General features: G+C 52.9%; 1 protein-coding gene across 1 annotated transcript; it reads left to right on the top strand.

Moving 5' to 3' along the window:
* The first annotated feature begins 1,456 nt into the window (after positions 1-1,456).
* LOC141729787 (hydrocephalus-inducing protein homolog) lies at positions 1,457-21,991 on the top strand. Its single transcript, XM_074545513.1, has 11 exons — positions 1,457-1,486; positions 3,252-3,386; positions 4,826-5,025; positions 7,660-7,784; positions 9,058-9,262; positions 10,442-10,622; positions 13,982-14,205; positions 16,133-16,200; positions 18,356-18,588; positions 20,348-20,448; positions 21,760-21,991. Exons 1-11 carry the CDS (start codon positions 1,457-1,459, stop codon positions 21,989-21,991), a joined length of 1,734 nt encoding a protein of 577 aa, XP_074401614.1.
* Positions 21,992-22,275: the final 284 nt, after the last annotated feature.

The following is a 22,275-nucleotide window of genomic DNA, read 5'->3' as shown; positions in this document are numbered from 1 at the left end:
GTAGGTGACTGAGGTGGGCTGTTGAGCAGGAAATTGGAAGCAAGAGACACGGAACACAATCCAGGTAAAGGATTGTCCTGGAGAGGAGCCTTGGGAACGCCTCAGGGAAGGGCACAGCTAAGGGACAGTGTGCTGCAGCCACTCCCTTCAGCAGAATGTGTCAGCTGTGAAGTCACAGAGGAGACCTGCTTGCGTCTCTGCAGTGACAGCAGTGTGGCTGGAGAAGGCAGACAAAGCAGGGCAGAGTTTTCTCCAAGCAATGTCTCTGCTCCAGAAGCATTTGCTGTCGTGTCATTCCAGACATGCCTCTACAATGGCATGAAATAAGATCACTGTAATGACACTTTTACCCAAGTTGCTGAGAAAATAACTGAAACTTATCCTCATTCAGCATTCACCTCACTTGTCTTTTTATTTTCAGCTCATTTGTCTTTTTATATTTGCCTTTTCCTCTCTTTGGAACACACTAACTTTTAAGTACAATGAAAAGGAACAAAATCATCAAAGCAAAAGAAAAGTGTTTCTTAGTAAGGATTCAGCTGAGCTGGGGATGTGTCCCTCCCTGAGAGCCAAGCACACACACGCACCCTCTGAGAAAATGGCAATCTTTGTATCCCCTTTGTACCCGGCTGGGGCGGTCCCTGTGCCCTTTGCCGTTGGATGGGTACTCAGGAGCTTCCATTCTCTACTGAGCACCAACTATTCTGTGCCCTCCCTTCTCATCCTCCTTCCTTTTGGTCAGGTCTTCAACCCTGTCCCTCTCACTGTGACACTCAACAAACCAGCCTGAACAAATCCAAACCACAAACAACACAGAGAACCAACAAATTCCATTCTTTTGCTTCATAACCTTTTGGCTTCAGCCAAATGTCACCTCATCTCTCACACCTCCTCTGGTCCTGCTCTCTTCTTACTGATGTCTAAGTTCTAGAGCAAAAAAGATATTTGCAGTTGTGTGGGCCTCGGTTTCCCTGTCTCAGAGTAAAAGACATCCCAAATCCTTTCCCATGGAGTCTACTGTAAATCCATGGGTTTTACTTACTCCATGAGTACTCAGTCAGTGCCCCAGAGCTCTGTGACCACATGGGCACAGGGCTGTGTTTTAGGAAAGTGCTGCCTGGCATTCTGGAGAAAGAAACCTGGAGAAATCCATGCCAAAAGAGCAGCTTGGCTTGAGCCTGCTCTGTGTGGCCCAGCAGCTGTGGATCAGCTCAGAGCAGAGGTGGGGGAGCCAGTGTTTGCCCAGTGTGGGCTGGGCAGACGTGCTCCCTCAGAGTCTGTACTTCACTGGGGATCAGTGGAAGATTCTCCTGCATGAACCTTCCTCCCAGCAGCTGAAGCTCTCCCTGCTCTCTCTCCTCTCCAGCTGCTGTCAGCTGCCCCGAAACAGAGCTGGTTTGGGGTTTCCCCACCAGAGCTGGTATTTCAGAACTTCGTCGCTCGGGAGGTCTCTGAAATGGTGCTGTCTCTCATGAATAAGGACAAGGTAAGTGCTGGCACCCAGAGCTTTGACACTGTGCTGGAAGAGGAGAGTGCTGTCATTCCCTTAGTGTACAGGAAAGCAAGTTATCTGCTGCAGCACATGCAGAAGAAAATGTCTCAGCACCTTCTTCTGCAAGATGGTGGAAATCTTCCTGTGCTGGGAATTGTCCCCTGGTTTTGGCCAGGTGTTGATGGTGTCTATGCCAAAGGAGTTTCCTTCTCTTGAAAGCTCTGGATTGACAGGAATGTTGAGGGCTGTACAGTTCTTACCTGCTCTCCTGCTTTTCCTTGGTTCTATAGCACACCCTGTGTGTCCTTGGTTAATCTTGGCTCCTGGTAGGAATCTCTGCCTCTCTCAGCCCGTTTGGCTCCCTTTGTGCAGCTCACAGGCAAAGCTCAGGGGCTGAGCCTTCTGCACTTTATGCTGGAATCACTTCTCATAATGGCATTGGCCCTGCAGGAACCGTGTCCCGAAAGAGCCCTGCAATCAGAGTGATGGAGCAGAAGCAGTGAGAGGCCTTTAGGTGCCACTTGAGGCTCCTGCTCAGCTTCATCCAGCTCTGCTCAGCTTTTCCAAAAGCAACACGTGTTCTGCTTTCCCTTTGCAGAAGCACAGCACATCCAAAGCCATGTGCTCCTGGAGGTTTCAACCTTCACATGAAGAAACTGGGATTGTTTTGCAGTTTCCCAAGAGAGCTGAGAGGGAAAAAGTTGAAAAATGTCAGTTGTGTTCCACTGTAAAGAGGAAAACTTGAGACCATTTGAATTTCAGTCAGGGAAACATTTTCTCAAGTGAGGCTTGTGCCAAGAGTAGGCTGGTGGAAGGAGACAGGAGGGAGTCCAAATCATCTGGTTTAGACTTTTGGAGAGCATTTTGGTGCTCAGGGGTTGATGATATCAGTGTGCTAGAAAATGCATGTGTCCTGTGCATGAGTACCGCAGAGGGCAGAACCTGGCCTGCTGGCTGCAGGCAGGAATGCCCAGCAGCCCAGCTTGCCTGCACAGGCAGCAGGAAGCCCTGGAGTGCCAATATTGGCTTTGCATACTGGAACCACACTGTCAGTCAGTGCTGGTCCTGTTTCTCCAGGCAGAAAATGCCTCTGAAGCCCCATGGTCAATAGACACCGCCTGTCTGTGTTTCTGTTACTTTTGGCAAGCTGGTTGCTCTCATGGTCTTATGATTCTTCCTTGCTGCTTTACTGCCCATTTAAATTCTCTTTGCCATCTCCTTGTTTTAGGGATTGTCTTGCTGTGTTCATTCCTTCTTTTGCTTTTCAGGTTTGCTTTTATTCCCAGTAAGACCACAGTGTTTGGTCTCCTGTCTTGCTGCTCTGCCTGCCTGACTATATCCCCAGAAGGTCCCTACCCAAACCTGATCCCCCACAGTAATGTGCTGGTTTGCTTTTAGGTAGCACATTCCCCCTCCGGAACATGACAACTTCATGGCTGTGTGCAGGCAGAAGCCAGCAGGTTTTTTGGCCTTGTTGAATATGCAGGTGACTTGGTTCAGGTGCTCTGTCTCCATCCTGCTGGTGCTGACCTGCTCGGCCCTTCCTTCCCAGCAGGCGCTGCCCTTCTGCCCCTGGCCAAAATGCTGGAGCCAGAGAGAAGGGATCCAAGTTCAGCCTTGTGAATGATGTGCCTGTGCCTGCACAGCTGAAAGTGCTTTGGAAAAGGGGCAAGGGAGGGATGTTAGCAGGGCATGGACAGGTCTCCTCTCATCCTGTTTCCACAAGTGGCAAAATCATAATTTCATGTCTTTGCTGCAGATTCTTCACGTGGTGAAGGTCTCCATGGAGAGCTCACCTTACTTCCAGCTGGTGAGCTCCAGCGATGCGTACCGTGCCGTGCCGCCGGGCGCCTCTGCCCCCGTGCGCATCCGCTTCACCCCCAGCAAGAACAAGGTGAGGCTGGAGGGGCCAAAGCACACAACGATCTCCACAGCCATTGTTTGCCCTGCACTCTGGCTCCAGTCCATTGCATGCTGTGAGCTGGGCTCCAGGCGTGGGCAGGCAGCCTGCAGCCAGTCACACCTTGGCACTGCTGGCAGGCACTGCAGCCAGGCCTGACAGGCTCTGCTTCCCCTCCCTGCACATTGCTGAGCATTGCCAAGGGAAGATGCACAGGAAACAGGATGAAAATGACAGAGGGCTGTTGATAGATGTTGGGCCATCTCTAGGTCCAGGGGAAGGGGTTTCATTCTGATGGAAAACACCAGAGGAACAAAGAGGTCAGAGAGCTTTCCTCCTTCCTGGACTGCCAACAGCTTCCCTGCCTGCCCCTGGGCTGGAGCAAAGCTGGTGCTTTTTCACCCCCTGTGTTGTGCAGCCTTGCAGCTGTGCTGTCCCAGAGCACAAGTGAGCATGGCACAGCTGCAGGGCCAGGGCAGAGGATGTGCTGTGCCCGTGAGCCCGGCCTGGCACAGGCACACTGGGCTCTGGGTGCCCTTGGTCAGCAGGAGGTTGCTGAGCTGCAGGGCACTTGGACACCTGCCTGCAGGAGCTGGTGCAGGGCAGGTACAAGCTGCAGGCAGAGCTGTGAGCCCAGAGCCCGTGGCAGTGACACTGCTGGGGCTCTGTCTTCATTCCTGTCCCTGTGCTTGCTCTGTCAGCTGGCACCCATTCCGTGCCAAAGGTGCTTTTGTGGGGAGGTTTGAACAGCAGTGCTGAGGCCCTGGCAAGTCTGATCTCAGTGCTGGGATCTGGAGGGTTCATGTTCTGATCTGGAGGCTTATTCATACAGAAGGGTTGAGGGCATGGCATGGAAGGGAGGAAGCCTTGCAGGGAAACAAAGAGAGGCCCTTTCCAACAGCATCCTGCTACCTCTTAGCACTGTTCTTCTCCTGACTTGGTTGGTCAGGCAAAGTTAGAGGGGAGTTGTGAGCCAACTGATGTTTCTGCACCAGGCCAAAGGTGCAGGATGTCTTTGGGTGCAGCTGTTTTCTCCTCTTCCTTTTGCTGCTTAGAGTCAGTGGAACACTTTGTCCTATTCTCAGACAGTGGGAATACAGAATCCTAAAGAGCAATGTCCTGTGTTCCCCAGCTCCATGTTCCTTAGAAGAGGCTTAGGAATTCTTTAACATCATTAAAGTTTAGAGTAGAAATGGTGGTGGCCTAGGGCTGTTATCTGTATGACCCAAGTGACACAAGAGCTTAATGCCACTGAGACAGATTTTGCAAAGTGCACTGGTGCCTTTAAAATGTGACATAGCAGTAGAACTTAGTGTTCATTTGAGGGTGCAATAGGTAAATTGATGCCCTTGAAGGGGTATAGGAAATGGTTTTTCTTCTGTCATGGGGATGGCACTAAATGTCCTGTGCTGAGCCAGTTTCTTTTCCTGCAGGATTATTGCCACGAGCTGGTTTGCCTGACTGCCAGGGAAAGGATCGTTGTGCCAATTCGGGCCATTGGTGCCCGAGCTGTGCTGGACTTCCCTGCCCAGCTGGACTTCTCCAAGTGTCCGGTCAAGGTCAGCACCCAGCAGACTCTGCTGGTGCGCAATGTCGGTGCCCGGGCAGCTCGGTACCAGCTGAGCACCCAGAGGTGAGGCAGCTCATCTGTCCCTGTGCCAACACCTTTGGGTGAGAGCGGAGTTGGGAAAGAGCTACAGAAGGAACCAAGCATCGGATCTGCTGCCCGGCAGCCTGGCTGGGAGTGAGCAGGATGGAAGGCATCTGCTCTTGCTTTCAGTGGCCTTGCAGCTTTCTCTGTCCCAGATTTCCTGGAGGGCACTGGAACATGTTGGGAGCTGGCTTGCACCCTGCTGAGCACAAGCAGCTTCTGAAATGCTTCCTCAGCACTGTCAGCCAAGCCATTCTCTGGGAGGCCACAGGCATGTGTCTTTGCAGTGGTCCTGGAGGGGACCTGTGGAAATCATCTGAGCAAACACACTGCTCAAAGCAAGAGCAGTGTCTGGGGGTTGCAAGGTGCCATTGGGAGACATGGACCTGTCTTTAGATGCCATACAAGGAAACAAACATGTCAATGGACCTAGTTATAAAAGCAGAAGAAAACAACCTTTTAAAACCGCCTCCATACCTTATATTTTCTGCCTGTCAGGTGCAGTAGTGATTCATTGAGAGGATGGATCTAACAGGATGAGAAGTGTCTTAAGGAGCAGCTCACAATTAACAGAGAAAAGCCCAAAATTTAGCTTTCCAGGCCTATCTCTTAGGAGTAATTTTCCTTTGGTTATGTCAGTGTCAGGGATGTCTCCTTGACAGCTCTTCTAGCTGTGGGCTCAGGGAACAGTTTAGTGGTGTTGGCTGAAATTCAGAGGAGTTAAGTTTAGCTGTGGAGCTTGTGTCTTTGGGTCTTGGGGAGCCAGGTGTGTGTGTGAGATGACTGCTCCAGCAGGAACAGAGGAGTCTGGTGGGTACAGCCCAGGGATGGAGGAGATGCGGGGGCTGATTTGCACTCAGTTTTTCAGTTCTGAAAGCTGAGTCCTGAACTTGGCTAGATACTCTTCTCTTAGTAATTTGAAAAGAAGAGGACACCTTCTTTCTCCGGCAAGGCCTGAAGTCATCCGTGGAATGTTATTCCCATCGTGCCACCTGAAGGCAGGAGCATGTAACATGGGGCAGGAGTGAGAAGGGAAGGGAATGGAAGGTAGTGCTGAAGCCTGGCCAGGGATTCCCCTAACTGGCAGCTTCTCTATTGCGGTGAAATTTCTGGCCAAAGCCTAAGAACAGAATGCTGTGCCTTGCCCCCAGCAGGCCCTGATCCTCCCAGCCCCAGCAGAGCTGCAGCAGTGCTGGCATCAGCCCCGGGGCAGATGCAGGAGCACGAGCACTGATCTGGCTCTGGGCCTGCTGGGGCCTTGTCCTTCCTCCCCTCCCTCCAAAGTCTCACATCCAGCACACGAACATTGCTGGCCCAAGGCTTCTCCATCAGCCAGCAGTGATGTTCTCACCAGTGGCAATGGGAACAGGTCAGCCCATAATTACAGCAAGAGGTCCTGAATGAGCAGAACCTGAAGTGAGTTCATCAGCTGTTACTACTGACATGAACAAAGTTCAGCTTGCCAGATGTTCTCTTTGTTTTTGTGTGTGATGCATTCATTAGCAAAGTCCCCAGAACACATTTGAAGTGACAGATTGACCAGCAACAAAGCACCAAGGCCAGGAACTTTTGTTTCCTCACTGGGGCTGTAGAAGGGCACAAAGCCCAGCAGCTGCTGGGCAGAAGCACATTTTCCCTGAGCTGTCCCTGAGCATCAAAGCACAGAGTCTTGTGTTTGTCAGGCAAGAGCTGTTTACCTGGTGACTAAATCCTGATTGCTCCTGTTAAATCCAAAGTGCAGCAACACATCTGCATCACTATTTCCAACACATTGCACAGAGTTTCTCTGCTGGGCCAAGCAAACAGTTACCAGCCTGCATGACAGCCCAGAGTCCCAGAATGCATTGCTGGTAAACACACAGAAACCTCCGGTTCTGCTTCCTTGGTGTGCTCCTGCTCATGGTGCTTCATTCAGCTGGGATTGGACTCTTCAGACTGTAAATGGCATCGTCCTTTTGGGTTTCCATGTCACTGTATTGCTCTAATCTGCATTTGCACTCTTTCAAAGTTTTGATTGCTCCTTTTCTTAGAGCAGCTTTCATTGAAATGTTTATAAAAGTTGCCCTTTTTAGGCTAAATTACGATGTTTTCAAGGTAAAATAAACCAAAGAAGCACACTGCCAATTCAACAGGAACTATTCCTTGGTCTTCAGGGAAAAGTTCCTTCTCCCTGTCTGATTCCTAGGCTGTAATCTCCCGGGACAGGGAGTGCCCTAACGTTTGCATCTCTTGAGATGAGGTTTATAGGCAGCAGGAAAAGAGAAATTCCTGAGGCAATCAGTGTCAAGCTGTGCATGCAAATAGCTCTGAAGCCTCTCTGTGCTTTTCACAAAGCATTCTCTGATGGGATTGCTGGCAGTGGGAGCCTTGAGCCTCATTGCAGAGAGCTGGATGCAGAGTCTGGGGAGCTGAGGTAATTTTACCCCCAGGATCTTGTGAGGTCTGGATCTTGTCAGCAGTGGCTCAGTGTCTGTTTGTGATCCTGTCTGTTCTGTCTCTTGTGCTGCCTGTGCTTGGATTGCTCCCTGCTTGCCCAAGGGAGCTGCAGGGAGCTGCAGTGCAGCAGGAATCTCATGGCCAGGTGTCCCAGGCCTGACCTCTCTCTCTGTGTTGCAGTCCTTTCTCCGTGGTGCCGGCCACAGGAGCTCTGGGCGCTGGTGACACTGTGCAGGTGACAGTGGCATTTCACCCGCTGGCCAGCGGTGCCCATCGCGGCTCCCTGGCCGTGTGCTGCAGCTCAGGTGAGTGCTGGGCCCTGCAGGGCACAGGACAGTTCTGCACATGGCTCCCTCTGTGCCATCCCTGCATTCCCTCCAGAGGTGCCTCCCCTGTTCAGCCTTACCCCAAAGCAAACTGAGAACTCCTTGGTGTTTAGGGGCTTGAGAAAGGCAAAGATTTTTGACTGCTGTTTTGCTGGGACTTGCTGAGTGGAGGAAGGAGGAACTCTGATTCTCCACTACGGTGTGGCTATGCCTGGGTGTAGTTGTATTTCATTCCTGGGCAGTGCTGTAGGTGAGGTCTCCATCAGACTCTCTCCAATGCAATGGATTTCTTGCACACCTCTGTCCCACATGCTGCTTCTCCACTGGCTTGCCACAGACCCTTTTTCTATGTGGCCCTTACACATAGATGTAGTTTCTGTCTAACAACATTTTCAGGCCCTCAAGTTCCTTTTTTGTGACAAATCAAAACAATTTTTTCCGTGTTTTCCCCATTTCCCAGGCTGTTCACGCTGTTGCAAACCTCTCACATCTATCTCCCATTTGATTTCTAGACTGTGGGATCCCATTCAGTCTTAATGTAGAAACTGCTCTGTACTCAGTAATCTTTCCTTTGTCCCTTTCTTATTTTATTTGCAATGCTCCAGCTTGGTTTTTCAGATCTGAACAGTATAAAATATTTAAAGACTGATGTGGCTGTGGGTTTGGACAGGGAAATGGTTTTCACGATGCTCATTCTGTAGTGGTTTGTCACATTGCAGAGCCAGGCCGGTTGTGTTTCCTAACCTGTGTCCCCTCCTGCTCTGGGTGTCACTTCACTTGTTCCTCTGGGCCTCCTTTTGCTGTCCACCTGCCCCCAGGCATATTTGCTGGTCAGCAAGAAGGGATCCAAGGGATCAGGAGAGACAGGAGTCTCCTGGGATGCCCGGGGAGAGCCTGGGCAAGGCAGGACTGAGCAGGGCTCCTCAGCCCTGTCACCTGAAGGACTTGGATGCAGAAATCCCGGTGATCTGAGTGGGTCACCGGAGCACATGGACCAATCTCCCTGTCCATCCTTTCACCTTGGGGCCAGATCTCTGCAAACACCCTCAGAAATAAGGTGTTTTAGGAGGTGCCCAGGACATCCTCACGCTGTACACACAGAGCTGAAGGATGTGATCAATGGAGTGGTCCACAGAACTGCTCCTTCAGCGCAAAACTGGGACACTTTTATCTGTGCCCTGTGCTTTGCTCTGTTCCTTGTGCTTCCATCAGCCAGTGAGCTGAGCAAAGACTCCCCTTTGCTTTGTTCCAGGTGGAGAAAGAATCCACACAAAGCTCCAGGGAGAAGCTGTAGACGTCAACGTTGGGCTGAGCACAAATTCCGTGGAGCTTGACAAGACTTTCACCACCATGTCAAGCCACAGAACCCTGTTCATTGAAAACAGGAGTAACATCACAGCCCACTTCCAGTGGAAGGCTTTTGCGACTGAGGAAGAAGAGAATGAAGAGAAGAGGAGGTTGGTTTGAAAGATGCATTTCAGTGAGATACAGGCCCATGTCTGAGCTAACATGTGGCCTCAGGGGATGTTGGTGCTTTTGAATGGTTAGGCCAAGTAAACCATGCCTGGCACTGGGGTTTGTGTCCCTGGGCTTCAGGAGCTCAGCACTCAGCATTCCAGGTCATTTATACTCGAACCAGGGATGGCATTTTGGGAAGGAAAGGTTGATTGTGGTGACTGGATTTCCTCAGGTCCTAATTGGGCTCTTGTCTCTCTAATCTTCTTTCTACATGACCTGGCAACATCCTTAAACATTTCCTGAGTTGCCAGTCCCTCTTTCCAAAGGTGATACACCCTCTTTATTCCCTTTAGTTCCTTCAACAGCTCCTTGCCCATGCGGGCTGGTTGTGTGTCCCTGTGCTGCTGTCAGAGAGGTTTTGAGCTCTCAGAGCAGAGAGGACTTTTTGTGAGAGAAGATAGTGCAGGATCCTTTCCCTCTCAGGACATTCTACTGCCATGCACTGGGATGAGATCCAGAAAGCTCTGGCTCATGAAAAGGTCTCTCCAGGAGTTTGCTGTCTCCCTCCTGCACAACAAAGTTCCTTCCCCTCTCAGAGCCTCTGTTTTCATGCATATTGCATATAAAAACTTGAATGTCCCTGAAGGGATTTGGTGCCTGAATTCATCAATTTCCTGTGGAAGTGCTCTGGGATGCTCTTGTGAAAGGCAGTGGAGGGAACGAGGGAGGTCCAAAATGGAAGGAACAAAGTGTGATGCTGCTAACACGTAGCTGCAAGCCAGCTTTGTCTCCCCTTGCCAGGGAAATGCTGCAGTGGGTGCTCTGTGATCTTTCTGTGCCCCCCTGAGCAGCTCAGTGGGAGGAAAAGCCACTTGAAATGGCTGGTTGATTCTCCCTCAGCTGTGGCAGAGGCTTTGAGGCAGGAGGTTCTCTGGAGGGATGCTGGCTTTGGAAACCTCTGCTGAGCTTGCAAGTGTGGAGTGAAACTCCCTGCTGGGCCAGGGAACAGCAAGTTGTCCTCTGATCCTTGTGGGACCCTCGTGGCTTGGGCTCAGCCTTTGCTGGCGAGCTGCTGCTGCTCCTCCTCAAGTGCTTTGCTCTCCTGCGCTCACACTTCTCTCTGCAAACCTGTGGCTCATGAAACCATCTGCTGGCCTTGTCTCTCCCTGGGGCTGCAGGCAGTGTTTGCTGTGGCTGCCCAAAGAGGTGTCCCAGGAAAACTTCCCAGAGGAGAAACAAACAGAGAAGGTGAAGGGACATCACAGTGCCCTCCTGAGCAGCATGGTCCAGGAGAAGACGGCAAAGGTGCAAGACGACCCCATGCTGTTCTCTGATGACATTTTTTTCATTGAGCCAATGGTAAGTGATAGCTGAGAACATTCTCTTCCTCCTTCTCTTCCTCCTCCTCCTTCTCCTCCCACCCACCCTACTCCCTACACCCACCCCTTCCCTGGCTGCAGTCACTGGGAGATCCTCAGCTGGCTCCATGTGCTGGCAGGGAGGACATGGAGTTTCTGGTGAGGCTGCAGGGCTCGCTGCTGAAAGCATTTGTGCCCTGCAGGCTCCAGGCAGGGCTGGGAGCCTGACAAAGCCCAGCTCTGCTGCCAGGCTTAAGCTCAAGGCACTGCCTGCGTGTCCTGTCAGTGTCCCTGGGAGCAGTTCTTGTAGGCAGGGGCTCCCCCCACACATGGGGCTCAGCAGAGGCTGTTGGAGCACTGCCAGCTCACACACTGACCTGAAGCTTGCAATTGCTCCCTGGCAAAAGAAGGCCAAATTCAGCCCAAGGTTAATGACAGAAATGCCAATCCCTTCCTGTAACCATGCCTTGCACTATTTCTGAGTGTCCCTTCCAGCGTCATCTGTGAGCCTGGACACAAGGGTGGAAGGTTGAAATGGGCCTTTGGAGTTGTCCTGCACACAGGAACAGAAAACCTTTTCCTTTTCTGGTGATGCAAGCAAACTGCCACGTGCTCCCATCAACCAGAGCCTTGATTCTGAGTACTGGCATTGTGAGAGATGATGAATGCCTGGTGTGTGCACAGTGCAACATCCCTTCTCATCTTGGAGTAAACCCTAGAATAATGCCAGCCTCTGCTTTCTTTCAGTAGAGGTTAAACTAATATTTTTATTTCCAAGGAAGGGGATCATGTTCTCTTCTTGGTTACAGCTATGGCCCATCTAAGGCCAAGAGCCAGCAGGGCAGAGTGGCAGTTGCATCCCACTGTAGCTGACAGCAGCATGATGTGTCCAAGAGCTTGTGTCAGAGCAGCAGGAATATTGTGGAGGGTGGGAGCTGATCAGCTGAGCATTGAGAGCTGTGTTGGGCTGGGTTTGGAGTGTTTCCTTGGCTCCTTGTGTTGTTCACTCATCACTGATGCTCTACACAAAGGCTTACAGGAGGGTGTTGAAAACAAGCAATGTGAAGTTTGCAAAGCAATGTTTTGGTGTCTCTTTCTGCTGTAGGAGGGAGAAATCGGGCCGAATTGTTCGGCTGAAATCAAGGTGACCTTCAAACCCCTGGAAGCACTGGAGTATGGAAGTGTGGCTTACTGCAGCATCTCAGGTGCAGCTCCTTTGCTCTGCCTCTCTCTCCCTCAGTGAAGCCATGGTGCCAGCCTGAGCCCACTGGGCTCCCGTGGAAGTGCTGGGAAGGGTCCCTGGTCAGCAGGGCAGTGCTGGCACATCCCCCCTGGCCCTGCAGCTGCCAGGGAGTCTCCCGTGCCAGGCCAGGGCTCAGAATGCTGTGTGTGCCTGACTGATCCCAGAACAGCCCAGGCAGTGCAGGGAGAGGTTTTCATGCCATGGCTTTGCCAGCATTCCCTCAAAGGCCAGAGAGCTCCAGAGCAGAACACTTCAGTGAACAAGCACTCAGCCCCTGCAGGCCCCTGGCCTCCAGGATGGCTCCATTTGCCATGGATCCACCATCAGGTGGTAGGAGCTGAGTTAGAAATGGGCTCCCTGAGCCTGGACCACCTCCCAGTGCCCAGACAGCAGCAGAGCAGAGGGGGATGAGCCCCCCTGAGCCCGGGCTGTTGGTAGAGAGAGCAGCCTTGGCCAGCAGCTGCTGCTCTCCCTGTGTGCCAGTTGTCACCTTGCAGCTCTCAGCCTGTGGAAATAGAACAGTGCTGAGTGTCACAAGGGGAGCACTTGGGCAACAAAGTCCTGTGCTCCTGGGCCAGGGAGTTTGGGAATTGCCAAACTCTGTTTGGCAGGAGCTTTGTGCCTGCACTGAATGTATTTCAAAGCTCCTCTAGGTGCATGGGAAGGAAACCACAGAATAACAGTATGGTAAGGATGGAATGGACCTTAAAGATCATCTAGTCCCAAGGCCCCTGCCATGGGCAGGGACACCTCCCCCTAGAGCAGGGAGCTCCAAGCCCCATCCAGCCTGGCTTAGAACACTTGCAGGGCTGGAAGCTCCACAACATCCCTGGGGAACCTGCTCCAGTGCCTCACCACCCTCACAGGAAAAATTTCTTCCCTAATATCTCACCGAAATCTCCTTTCTTTCAATTTCTACCCATTACTCTTTGACCTGTCACTACAGGCACCAGAGGTTTTAAACTCATCAAACTGGTGGCTCAAATTGGAAAGCAGCCCAGGGAATGGGTTAGAAATTGCAAGTCAGCCTCAGGGGATATGTCCTGAGGGAAGAGAAGGGTCCATATCTTCTCCTGCAGCATCAGGAGCTGGTTGCGTCCAGCTCAGAGTCGGGGACTAGCACTGAGGCAGCCTGGAAAATGCAGTGGAGAAGAGTGAATGATTGTACTGCAATGGACATCTCTCCCCAGGCTGTGAGAGCAGGCTGCCCCTGCAGCTCAGAGGGGAAGGCCAAGGACCCTTGGTTGAACTCAGCTCTCAGACTCTGAACATTGGGAACGTTTTTGTCAACACCCCCCATGTCTATGAGGTGAGCAGCAGGGCTTGGGATGGATCCTGATGGCTCCTGAGGCAGCAGCAAGCCTGGTGCAGCTGTGGACTTGCTGCCAACCTGGGCAGCTGTGAGCAGGGAATATTTGATGGACTGCTGAAATCTGGGGGGTCACCAAGGTGTGTCTGTTGTTCCTGAAGCCCCAGTCCCTGCTTTTGGGCAGCCTTCCTTAGGGATCAGCTGGGAGACTTCCTGCAAAAACACCCCTTGGCACATGAAACCAAGCCTGGGTCAAAAAGCTGCATGTTCAGAGGCTTTTGTGGCAGTGCCAGACACAAGGCACCTTTGCACTGGGCTCCGCAGAAGCAGTGGAAGGGAAAGACATGCTTAGTTTTCTCACCAAAAGATGGTGCTGTCTGTACGTTTTGATGCTGATGCCTCATTCTCAATGTATTGTTTTCATGGTCTGGGAAAAGGTGAATGAGCAGATGGTGCTGTTGGAGCTGTGCTCACTGGGGCAGCAGCAGCTCCGGGGTGATTCCCTAGGCAGCCGCAATCAGCCCACGTTGCTCTCAGGGCCAGCTCTCAATGCGCTTGGTGCTGCTGAGCAGAGGGGCACTGCTCTGTGTCCATGGGATAAGCCAGGGTGACTGCAGTTCTGTGGAGTTGCCACTGCTCTGCATGAAAACCCAAAGGCAGAACTTGTCCTGTTGTATCTTTGGACTTCTGCCATTCAGCAGCACAATGCATCTTCTGCCTTTTCTGGGTGTTCATTGCATCATTAGACAGTAACTCACAAGAAGCAAGATTCCTCATGTATTTCCATTTTGCTTTCTTGCTGCTGCAGGTGAAACTGATGAACCAAGGAGCTATTGATGTTTCCTTCACCTGTCTCCCTTCAGCCACCAACGTGGGCTTGTGTTTCAAGTTTGCCCCCGAGGAGGGCATCATTGCAGCAGGTGGGAGCCAGAGTGTGCAGATCTCCTCCAGTGCCACCGTGCTGGGGAGCTTTGAGGAGGAGTTCCAGTTCAGTGTGGCTGGATCTCCTGCGCCTGCCATCCTGACCATCAAGTAAGGACCCTGGGAGCTGGGTGGGCACATCTGTAGCTGTCTCTGGGACATCCCCCACCTACCTCCTTTTGCGGTGGAGCAGAGGAAAAAGGTGTTTCCTGAGGTGTGAATCTCTGCTCTGCTGCTGGCATTGCTTTAGTGTGAGGCTGCCTCCTGCCCTGTGTGGTAGCCGGGAGCTGGAATGACTCCTCCCTGCAGGGATCTCCATGTGCCTTGGGCCATGGCAGGACGTGGGATGGATCAGCTTTGGGCAGCAGCTGCTCTGGGATGTCCCACCTGAACACCCAGCAAGGCCCCCAGGGCTTTGCAGATGGACCAGCCTGGCTGATTCTGCAGCAGCAGCAGTGTTTGTAAAACCTTGTGCGAATAATCCATGCCAGATGGGCAGCAGCAGCCTCAGCTCACCTCTCATGGCCATGCTGTGGGGCACAAGCTGTGCCCCCAGCTCCTGTGCACAGAGGGCTCTGGTGCCTCCTTTGCACAGCCAGCAAAGGGCTGATGTGGGAGTCAGGAACTGTGCAGCAGGAGCTGTGCCAAGAACTGGGGCACCATCCCGTGGGCTAATGCCATGGCAGGAGACAATCCTGGCCCAGCCAAAGGGAGAAGGGCTGATCATAGGGGAGGCAGAGCTCAGTGCTCAGCACCACAGCAGCGTGAGGCCTTGTCCCTGCCAGCCTGAGCCATGTGCTGCAGGATAATGGAGTGGAAGCAGGAGAGCTGGTGCTGGCTGCTCTGCAGCTTTGGAGCTGGGCTGCTGATGCTGGGAGGCACTGGCTCAAGGCAGTGAAGAAATGAAAGCAATCTGCACTGGATGATGCCAATGAGATAAGGGAGATGGGTAAAGAAGAACAAGGAAGTTATTCCTTAGCAAGAGAAAAGTGGTGAGCAGGTGCGCCCATAGTGGAGAAACAATGATGCTGCCTTTGTTTTTGGAGAAAAAGTGCTGCTTTTTTCATTTGGAAATCAAGAGGGAACCTTTCACCATCAAATAATTGATTCTCCTCTGTCCCTCCCCCAAAGTGGCCATGGGCTGTTTCTGCATCAGCAGCTTTCTCCTTGAGCAAGGGCAGATGTCTCTTGTTGAGATGTGCAGAGCAGAGCCAGGGTCAGTCCTGTGAGTACAATAGAGGACACAGTTCACTGGTTCTTGATTTTGAACCAAAAGGCAGAGTGGGCACTGATTGGCATCAACCATGAAATCAACTGGTGAGTGTTGTGCAGCTTCAAGTGCTGATTTCAGTGGATGTTGGTGGCTTTTGGAGTGTGTCTGCTGAGTTGAAGGACAGGTGAGGTGCTGTGCTAGATTCAGGACAGCCAAGTTTGGTTGTTGAAACTCTTGCTCTTGGCTGTGCCAGCTGGTGCACTGCTGACAAACTGGTCCTTTCCTTTAGGATTCATCTGTGCCCTGGGTAGAACTGTTGCTGCTCTTTTCAGAGGATGTTTGGGAATGCCCTGGATTCGTGTCTCAGAAAAGTGTCTGTAATGATTTTGTGGGTCAAACTCTCTTGACAAAGCTCCTCCATGGGAACAGCAGTTGCTGCTCAGAAGGAGCAAAGCAGGGAAGCTGTGGCTGGAAGGGCTGCTTAGAGAAGTTTGTGGGGACACCTTGATGTCCATGCCATTGCAGATGGGGAAACTGAGGCACGGAGCCATGTCTGGGTGTGTGTTCAGGGTCCTTCATGGGATCCCCAGCAACCCAGGGGCTTCTCCTGCCTGCCCTGTGCCCAGAGCCCATCAGGGGCTGTTGGCTGCTGCCCCTTGGCTTGAGCTGCCTCCTGTGCCCAGGGCCCTGTGCTGAGCACACGGGGCTGTGTTGGTTGGAAACCCAGGGTGCCCTGAGCCCAGGTTTTGTGCCCCCGAGCCACGACAGCCGGACCTTTGCAATGCCTTTAACCGAGCCATTGCCTGCTCTGTCCTCGGCCTGCAGGGGCAGCGTCACTGCACCGAGTTTACAGTTCGACCTCGCTGAGCTCGACTTCGGGGACATCTCCTTTGGTGAGTGTTCCCTGGGCTGGGACACAGCCTCAGGGATCTGTGCCTTCCAACACAAAAGCATCCCTCACTCCTGCCCTGCCCCAGCAGCCTCTTCAGGCTGTGAACTGCAGGGCTGCTGCTGCCTCAGGGGGCATTTTGCCATTGTGAGATCCAATGGAAGCAAGGAATAGAAAGGCAGTATTTTCTGGTGTCTCTGTGCTGCTTTAAAAGACAGATGTCTGCCAAGGAAGGTGGGAATCTTGCTGCAATGGAAAGATGAGCCCCTCCCTCCAAATGCTTATCCCTTTGAAATGACAGGGGTCCCAGGAAAAACTGTGGGAAAAGAAATAACAGTTCTTTGCTAGACTGTCTCAGGAGAGCACAGACAAGAAGGCAAGAACAGACATTTGCCAGATGCCAAGTCCTGTTTTTCCCCTTTGGTGGAGTTCTGGTCACAGCAGGAGGAGCTGTGGGCTCTGGCAGGGCAGTGATCCCCCCCAGCCGGTGCGGGAAGGGAAGGGAAGGTGGAAATGCTTATTTTGCAGAGCCCCAGAGGGCAGGGGAGTGTGGGCAGTGCCCAGCAGCAGCAGCAGCAGCAGCGAGGCAGGCAGGCAGGGTCGGTGCCAGCGCTGAGCTGCAGCCAGGGCAGCCCCGGCCAAGCACAAACCTCCCGCAGCAGCCGCGGCCGAGCTGCGATCCCCGAGCGGGAGGAAGGGAAGCTCTGCTCCCTGCCCAGCCTCAGCTCCCACTGCACAGCCGCCCACAGCATCAAGCCACAACTCCCAAAAACCCCCAAGGGAAAAGCCCAGCCCAGGGCCAAAACGCCCCAAAACCCCCCAGAACCCCAATCCCCCTTCCCAGACCAAGGGCAACATTCACGGCCAAGCCTAAACCCAGAACTATGAAGTTCATGAACTTCTGAAGGAAATTCATTGCCTTTTTTGAGCTGCTTCTTCCCCAGCCTGCATCACCACGGAGGCGCTTGTCAAGTTGACTTTGGAAGGAATGAAACAGGAAAGGCAAGAGATGGAAATATGGTTCTGAAGCAGGAGATTGATCCTGCTGAATCCAATTTCATTCCTAAGGGCTCTTAGGCTGAAGGCAGCTGTTGTATCTTTGCTTCTTTGTACCTGTTGACTGTTGTCTGCATGTGCTGGCCTCAGTCTTGTTGGAGGTTTTGACATCTGGGTTTGTCCTTTTTGTGCCTCTCTTGCCTCCCTGCTGGAGTCCCTGCTGGAGCTGGCAGTGGTCACTTGGATGGGCACAGAGGAGCTCTGGGCTGCAGCTGCAGTTGTTTTTTCTCCCCATCTGTGTCCCAGATGCTCTTGGTGAGCAGGCCTGGGGAGAAGTCTCCTCCCCACAGAGCTGGCCAGCCCAGCCAGATGTGCAGTGCAGAGCAGGCTGTGGCTGCTCTGTGCGCTCTGCAGGACATCCCCACCATGAGTGGCTGTATCTCTGGCTTTGCAGGATGGAAAGCAAATCTCAGAGCCAAAGTGGGGTAAACCCTTGCAGGCAGCACTCTCAGTGAGCAGCATGGCTGTGATGTCCCTGTTTGTTGGGTGACGTAGGACCTGGTTCCTAATTGCTAATCTCAAAGCAAGGCTTGGCTGTGCCCCAGTTGAGTGGGCTCTGAGCTCTCACGTGCTCAGCTGTTTGGCCCAAAGCAAGAGATGCCTTAAGGATCCTGCAGAGAGAAGCTGCATTAGGGTGCTTTGCCTCACGTTCTAGTTCCTGATTCCATCCTCACTTTGTTTTGCTGTAGCTTCTTCTTACAGACAGCTCACTCTTTATATGTCTTGAAAAAGGTGGGAGTGTTGGCAGGCTGGGCAGGGAATTGGACAGCTTGAATTCTCAGAGTAAATGCTGGGTCTGGGTGCACACACATCACTCAGAGAGAACTGATGCTGGTTTGGGGCAGGTGAGGAAGCTCGTCCCCATCACAAAGAGAGAAGCTTGCAGTGTTCAGCAGGGCTAGGAGTGGGCATTTTCAAGGCTGCAGTCTGGAATCTGTGTCAAAGGGAACTAAGTGACGATTAATTCCTCACGCAGCTTCTGGGTGAGCTGCAGTTCAGATAATAAAGAGCTCAACTCCAATCTCACTTTGATCCTGCTAGGATCTTGCCCCCAGGATCGTGCCCTGCTGGGTGCCTGAATGGATATTTGTGTCCTTGCCCAGGCTTTCCCTACACGCAGCGCTGCCGCCTCACCAACAGCTCCGCGGTGCCCCTGACGTTCCAGCTCCGCATGTCGGACGATGGCACGCAGCCGGCTGTGGACAGCGTGGATCAGATCCGCAGGGACACCGACCCGGCCTGGAGCAAGGGAATCCATTTCCATGTGGAGCCCAGGGAGTTCACCATCAATCCCAGCCAAGGCACCATCCTCCCCCAGGGACACCAGGACATCGAGGTACGGCAAGAGCCCGGCCACAGCCGCTGCAGCACCAGGGCTGGAGCTGCACTGCAGGGTGGGAGGGCTTTAGCTCTGGTGCCAGCTTGGAGCATCCTGGCACTGAGAGATCTGCACTGCTGGGAGGCCCCTGCTAGCTGGCTTACTCGGCATGTTCCTCAAGGAGCACTGTTTGCTTTCCAAAATCATATGCTGAGCTCACAGACCTTATGGTCAAGGCCTGAAGCCATTCTTGTGTTTTTGAGAGCAATTGATTTGACTGCAATGGGGCAGAGCAAGGATGAGGGCAGAAGGTGGCTGTTAGAGAGATGTCATTGTATCAAGCAGTGAGCTTTTCTTCTTGGTCTCATTTCCCCCTCCTGGGGAGCAGAATGATTTGTGTTCACTGCAGGAAGCTCCAGTGGAGACAAAACATCTGCAGCCATGTGTAGCAGTTCAAATTTATTGTATTGATTCCTTTTTAAGTGGTTTGTTCTGTGATACCCCATGTTCTCCCTGAGTTGGTTTACCCTTGGGTTTTACCCTCCCTCAAAGCTGTCCCTCATGCCATTCCCTGCCCCTTGTTCCAGCTCTTTCCCTGCTGTCAAACCCAGCCCCTTTTGTTCCCCAACCTTTTTTGCCAATTTAACCTGGAGCCAATCCCTGTCTGAACACCCCTTTGGAATTCCCATATTCCTGGAGGCCCCATTGGCCCATGTGAGCCATCCTCCCCACCTTCTTACCCAAAGGGGCTCCAGACACTTGATGTAATCCCCTCAGTGCTCCCCTGAGGATTCCCTTTTGGTTTGCTGTTTGTATCCACCCCCTGCTTTGTGTCTGTACAAAAGCCCTTGCACAGGAGTGTGCAGGGCTCTTTTGGCTCTGATCCTTTTGCTTGGAATAAACCCTTTCTTGTGGAACTTCAAGGCAGAGATCCTTCTCCTTTCTTCTCTGCCTGGTCCCTGTGGTGGCTTGTCTCTTGCAGTGTAGAGCAAGAGGCTCTGAGGGTTCTGCCTCTGGTCAGTGCCCATCCTGGGGCAGTTCTGAGGGTTCTGCCTGTGGTCAGTGCCCACCCTGGGACAGTTCTGAGGGTTCTGCCTCTGGTCAATGCCCACCCTGGGGCAGTGCTGAGGGTTCTGCCTCTGGTCAATGCCCACCCTGGGGCAGTTCTGGTTCTGAGGGTTCTGCCTCTGGTCAGTGCCCACCCTGGGGCAGTGCTGAGGGTTCTGCCTCTGGTCAGTGCCCACCCTGGGGCAGTGCTGAGGGTTCTGCCTGTGGTCAGTGCCCACCCTGGGGCAGTTCTGAGGGTTCTGCCTTTGGTCAATGCCCACCCTGGGGCAGTTCCCCACTCCTGGCATGGGGCTGGAGTTCTCAGAGCCAGCCCGGGCTCAGGCTCCCAGGGCAGCCATGAACTGCCCAGCACCTGCTGGGCCACACTTTGCCCTCAGCCTCCTGCTGTAAAGCTGAACTCATTGTGGTCAAGTCAGATTTCCTCTGCATGGATGTCTTTGTAGTCAGATGAGAAATTGGCCCCTTAATTTGAATGCAGTGGTGCATGGAGCTGTAGTCTAATGTTTTAATGTAGCTGACCTGTGCCCTGATAGCAAGGTGTGTTTAACAAATCTGGTATTGCCAGAAGGATTTTGTTACTCCGAGACTGTGCTCTACACATGGAGCAGCAGAAGAATTAAGGGCAAATCCTCCCTCAGGAACTGGAGGATATCACCCGTGGGTAATGAGCTTTTGTAAGGAAGAATTGACTGTTCTTCTCTTCCACCAGGTGACCCTGTGCTCCAACACGGTGATGGAGTTCTACCGGAGATTGCTGGTGGACCTGGAGGGTATTGGCAAGGGAGTGGCAGCCCTGATCATCACAGCCAGGTAGCAGCCCTTGCCTGGCCTCCCCCAGGCACTGCCTTGCCCAGGCTGTGCTGGCTGCAGCTGCCAAGGAGAAGGGCTGCTGAATGCCCTCATGTTGTGCCAGCTGGACACGAGAACAGCAGTGCTTGGGCAGCAGCCCGTGGTGAAAAGCACGTTTGCTCACAGCCCAGCACGGTCATGGGCCCTCTTCTAAAGGCACCAGGAATGATATCGTTGATTGGCCTTGTTTTTGGTGCTTGAGGTGGAACAAATTTCCCGAGGGCCTCCTCTCCTTCTGGCTGCAAGAGGTGGAGTTGTGCTGGCTGTGAGCACCGTGCACTGGTTTGGGCCACACCAAGCAGCTGCTGAGAGTCAGGCTCTGGCTCTGTCCATGAGGACACATGGCAGGGGGAAGTGGCTCCCAGCAAGAGTTGGGAGGGCAAGGTCTGACAAGGGGAAAGCAGCCCTTGATGTGGCAGGTCAGCTCCAGTTTTTGTCCTTCCCTGTGCTTCCCATTTTGAGCTTTAATGTTGTCAGAGTTGAGAGCAAAAGTGGTTGTTGCTGCAGCAGAATTCCATGGTGCTGTGCTGCTGTGGGTGTCAGTGTGATGCCCAGAGGGATGCAGCTCCCTGGTGCTGTTCCCTGTGGCAGGCAGAGCCATCCAGGCAGTGCCTGGGCTGCCATTGTGTACAGCAGGTGGAGCTGGGGCCAGGCAGTGCCTGGAGCTGTGGAGTGAAGGAGCCAGGGAGCTGCAGGGCCTGGCAGGGGCTGATCAGCCCCTCTGTGGGGCAGCTGCTGTCTCATGCCCTCCAGGGCTGGGGCAAAGAGCTGAGTTCTCAGGCAGGGCAACAGCACCATGGCAGAGAAGGGAGTCATTTTTACTGAGACACAGGAGCTGTGTGTTCCTTGAGCCTTAGGGAGAACTGATCCTTGTTGAGTCATTTTTACTGAGACACTGGAGCTGTGTGTTCCTTGAGCCTTAGTGAGCACTGATCCTTGTTGGGAAGGCTCCCCCAGAGCTCGTGGGTCACTGGCACTGTTCCAGGAGTCCTTGCAAGCCTTCTTGGGCAAAGGAGGGGCTGAGGCAGCTGTGGGGCAAAGTGCTCTGCCTGGGGCACTTGGCAGCCTATGGGTGCTGCCTCTCAGGGTTTGCCCCTCCTTGACAAGACATGTTGGAGTGGGAAAAGGTAGAAGGCAATTTATCCCTGTAGGGCTCTTCAATGTGCATTTGACAGTGACCAATGTGTTCTGCTCCATTTCACAATCTGTGGGGGTAGGCATTCTCCATTCTCTCAGTATCTCTGATTGTTCTGGGGTCATCTCTTTGCCCAGATGTCTCGTTCCTGAGCTCCAAGTGTCCTCCCCGGTGCTGCTGTGTGATGAGTGCCACCTGAAGGTGCCTTATGAGAGGAAGATCCTCATTAGGAATCCCAGCCACCTTCCTGGCTGCTACGGGCTTATTCCCCAGGTTTGGCATCACATCCACCTCCTCCTGTCAAATATTCCTGAGGAGACTATTAGGGGAAAAAAGGGTTTGGATAAGACCTTGCTGGTTTCTATTTAGTCTTAAAGATCTGCTGAGAACAGGATCCTGCCCAACTGTAAACTTTAGGAGGCAGTTGAAGCTCCTGAGGAAACAGCTGATGTTCTAGTCCTCAGGGTGTTTTCCTGTGGGAGATCTTAGAGGGTTGTGAAAAGCTGCTGCACCCACAGACACCAGTGTCTGTGCTGGCAGCCTCCTTGCAGGATCCCCTGGGAATGCTAAACCTACAATTCCTGCATCTTGTTTGTGCCTTTGACCTTTGTCCTGGGGAGTTTTAAAGGTGTGTGTAAGTTGCTGTTGTGGTG

Source organism: Zonotrichia albicollis, chromosome 8 (assembly GCF_047830755.1).
Source record: "Zonotrichia albicollis isolate bZonAlb1 chromosome 8, bZonAlb1.hap1, whole genome shotgun sequence".
Classification (NCBI taxonomy): domain Eukaryota; kingdom Metazoa; phylum Chordata; class Aves; order Passeriformes; family Passerellidae; genus Zonotrichia; species Zonotrichia albicollis.
Note: the sequence above shows the minus strand (reverse complement) of the source record. Positions and strands in the feature narration are given on the sequence as shown.

Coding starts and splice junctions, on each gene's coding strand:
- LOC141729787 (XM_074545513.1), top strand. CDS start 1,457: ATGGTGCTGTCTCTCATGAATAAGGACAAG. Junction 5,026..7,659: donor TACCAGCTGAGCACCCAGAG/GTGAGGCAGCTC, acceptor TCTGTGTTGCAG/TCCTTTCTCCGTGGTGCCGG. Junction 16,201..18,355: donor CTTCGGGGACATCTCCTTTG/GTGAGTGTTCCC, acceptor GTCCTTGCCCAG/GCTTTCCCTACACGCAGCGC.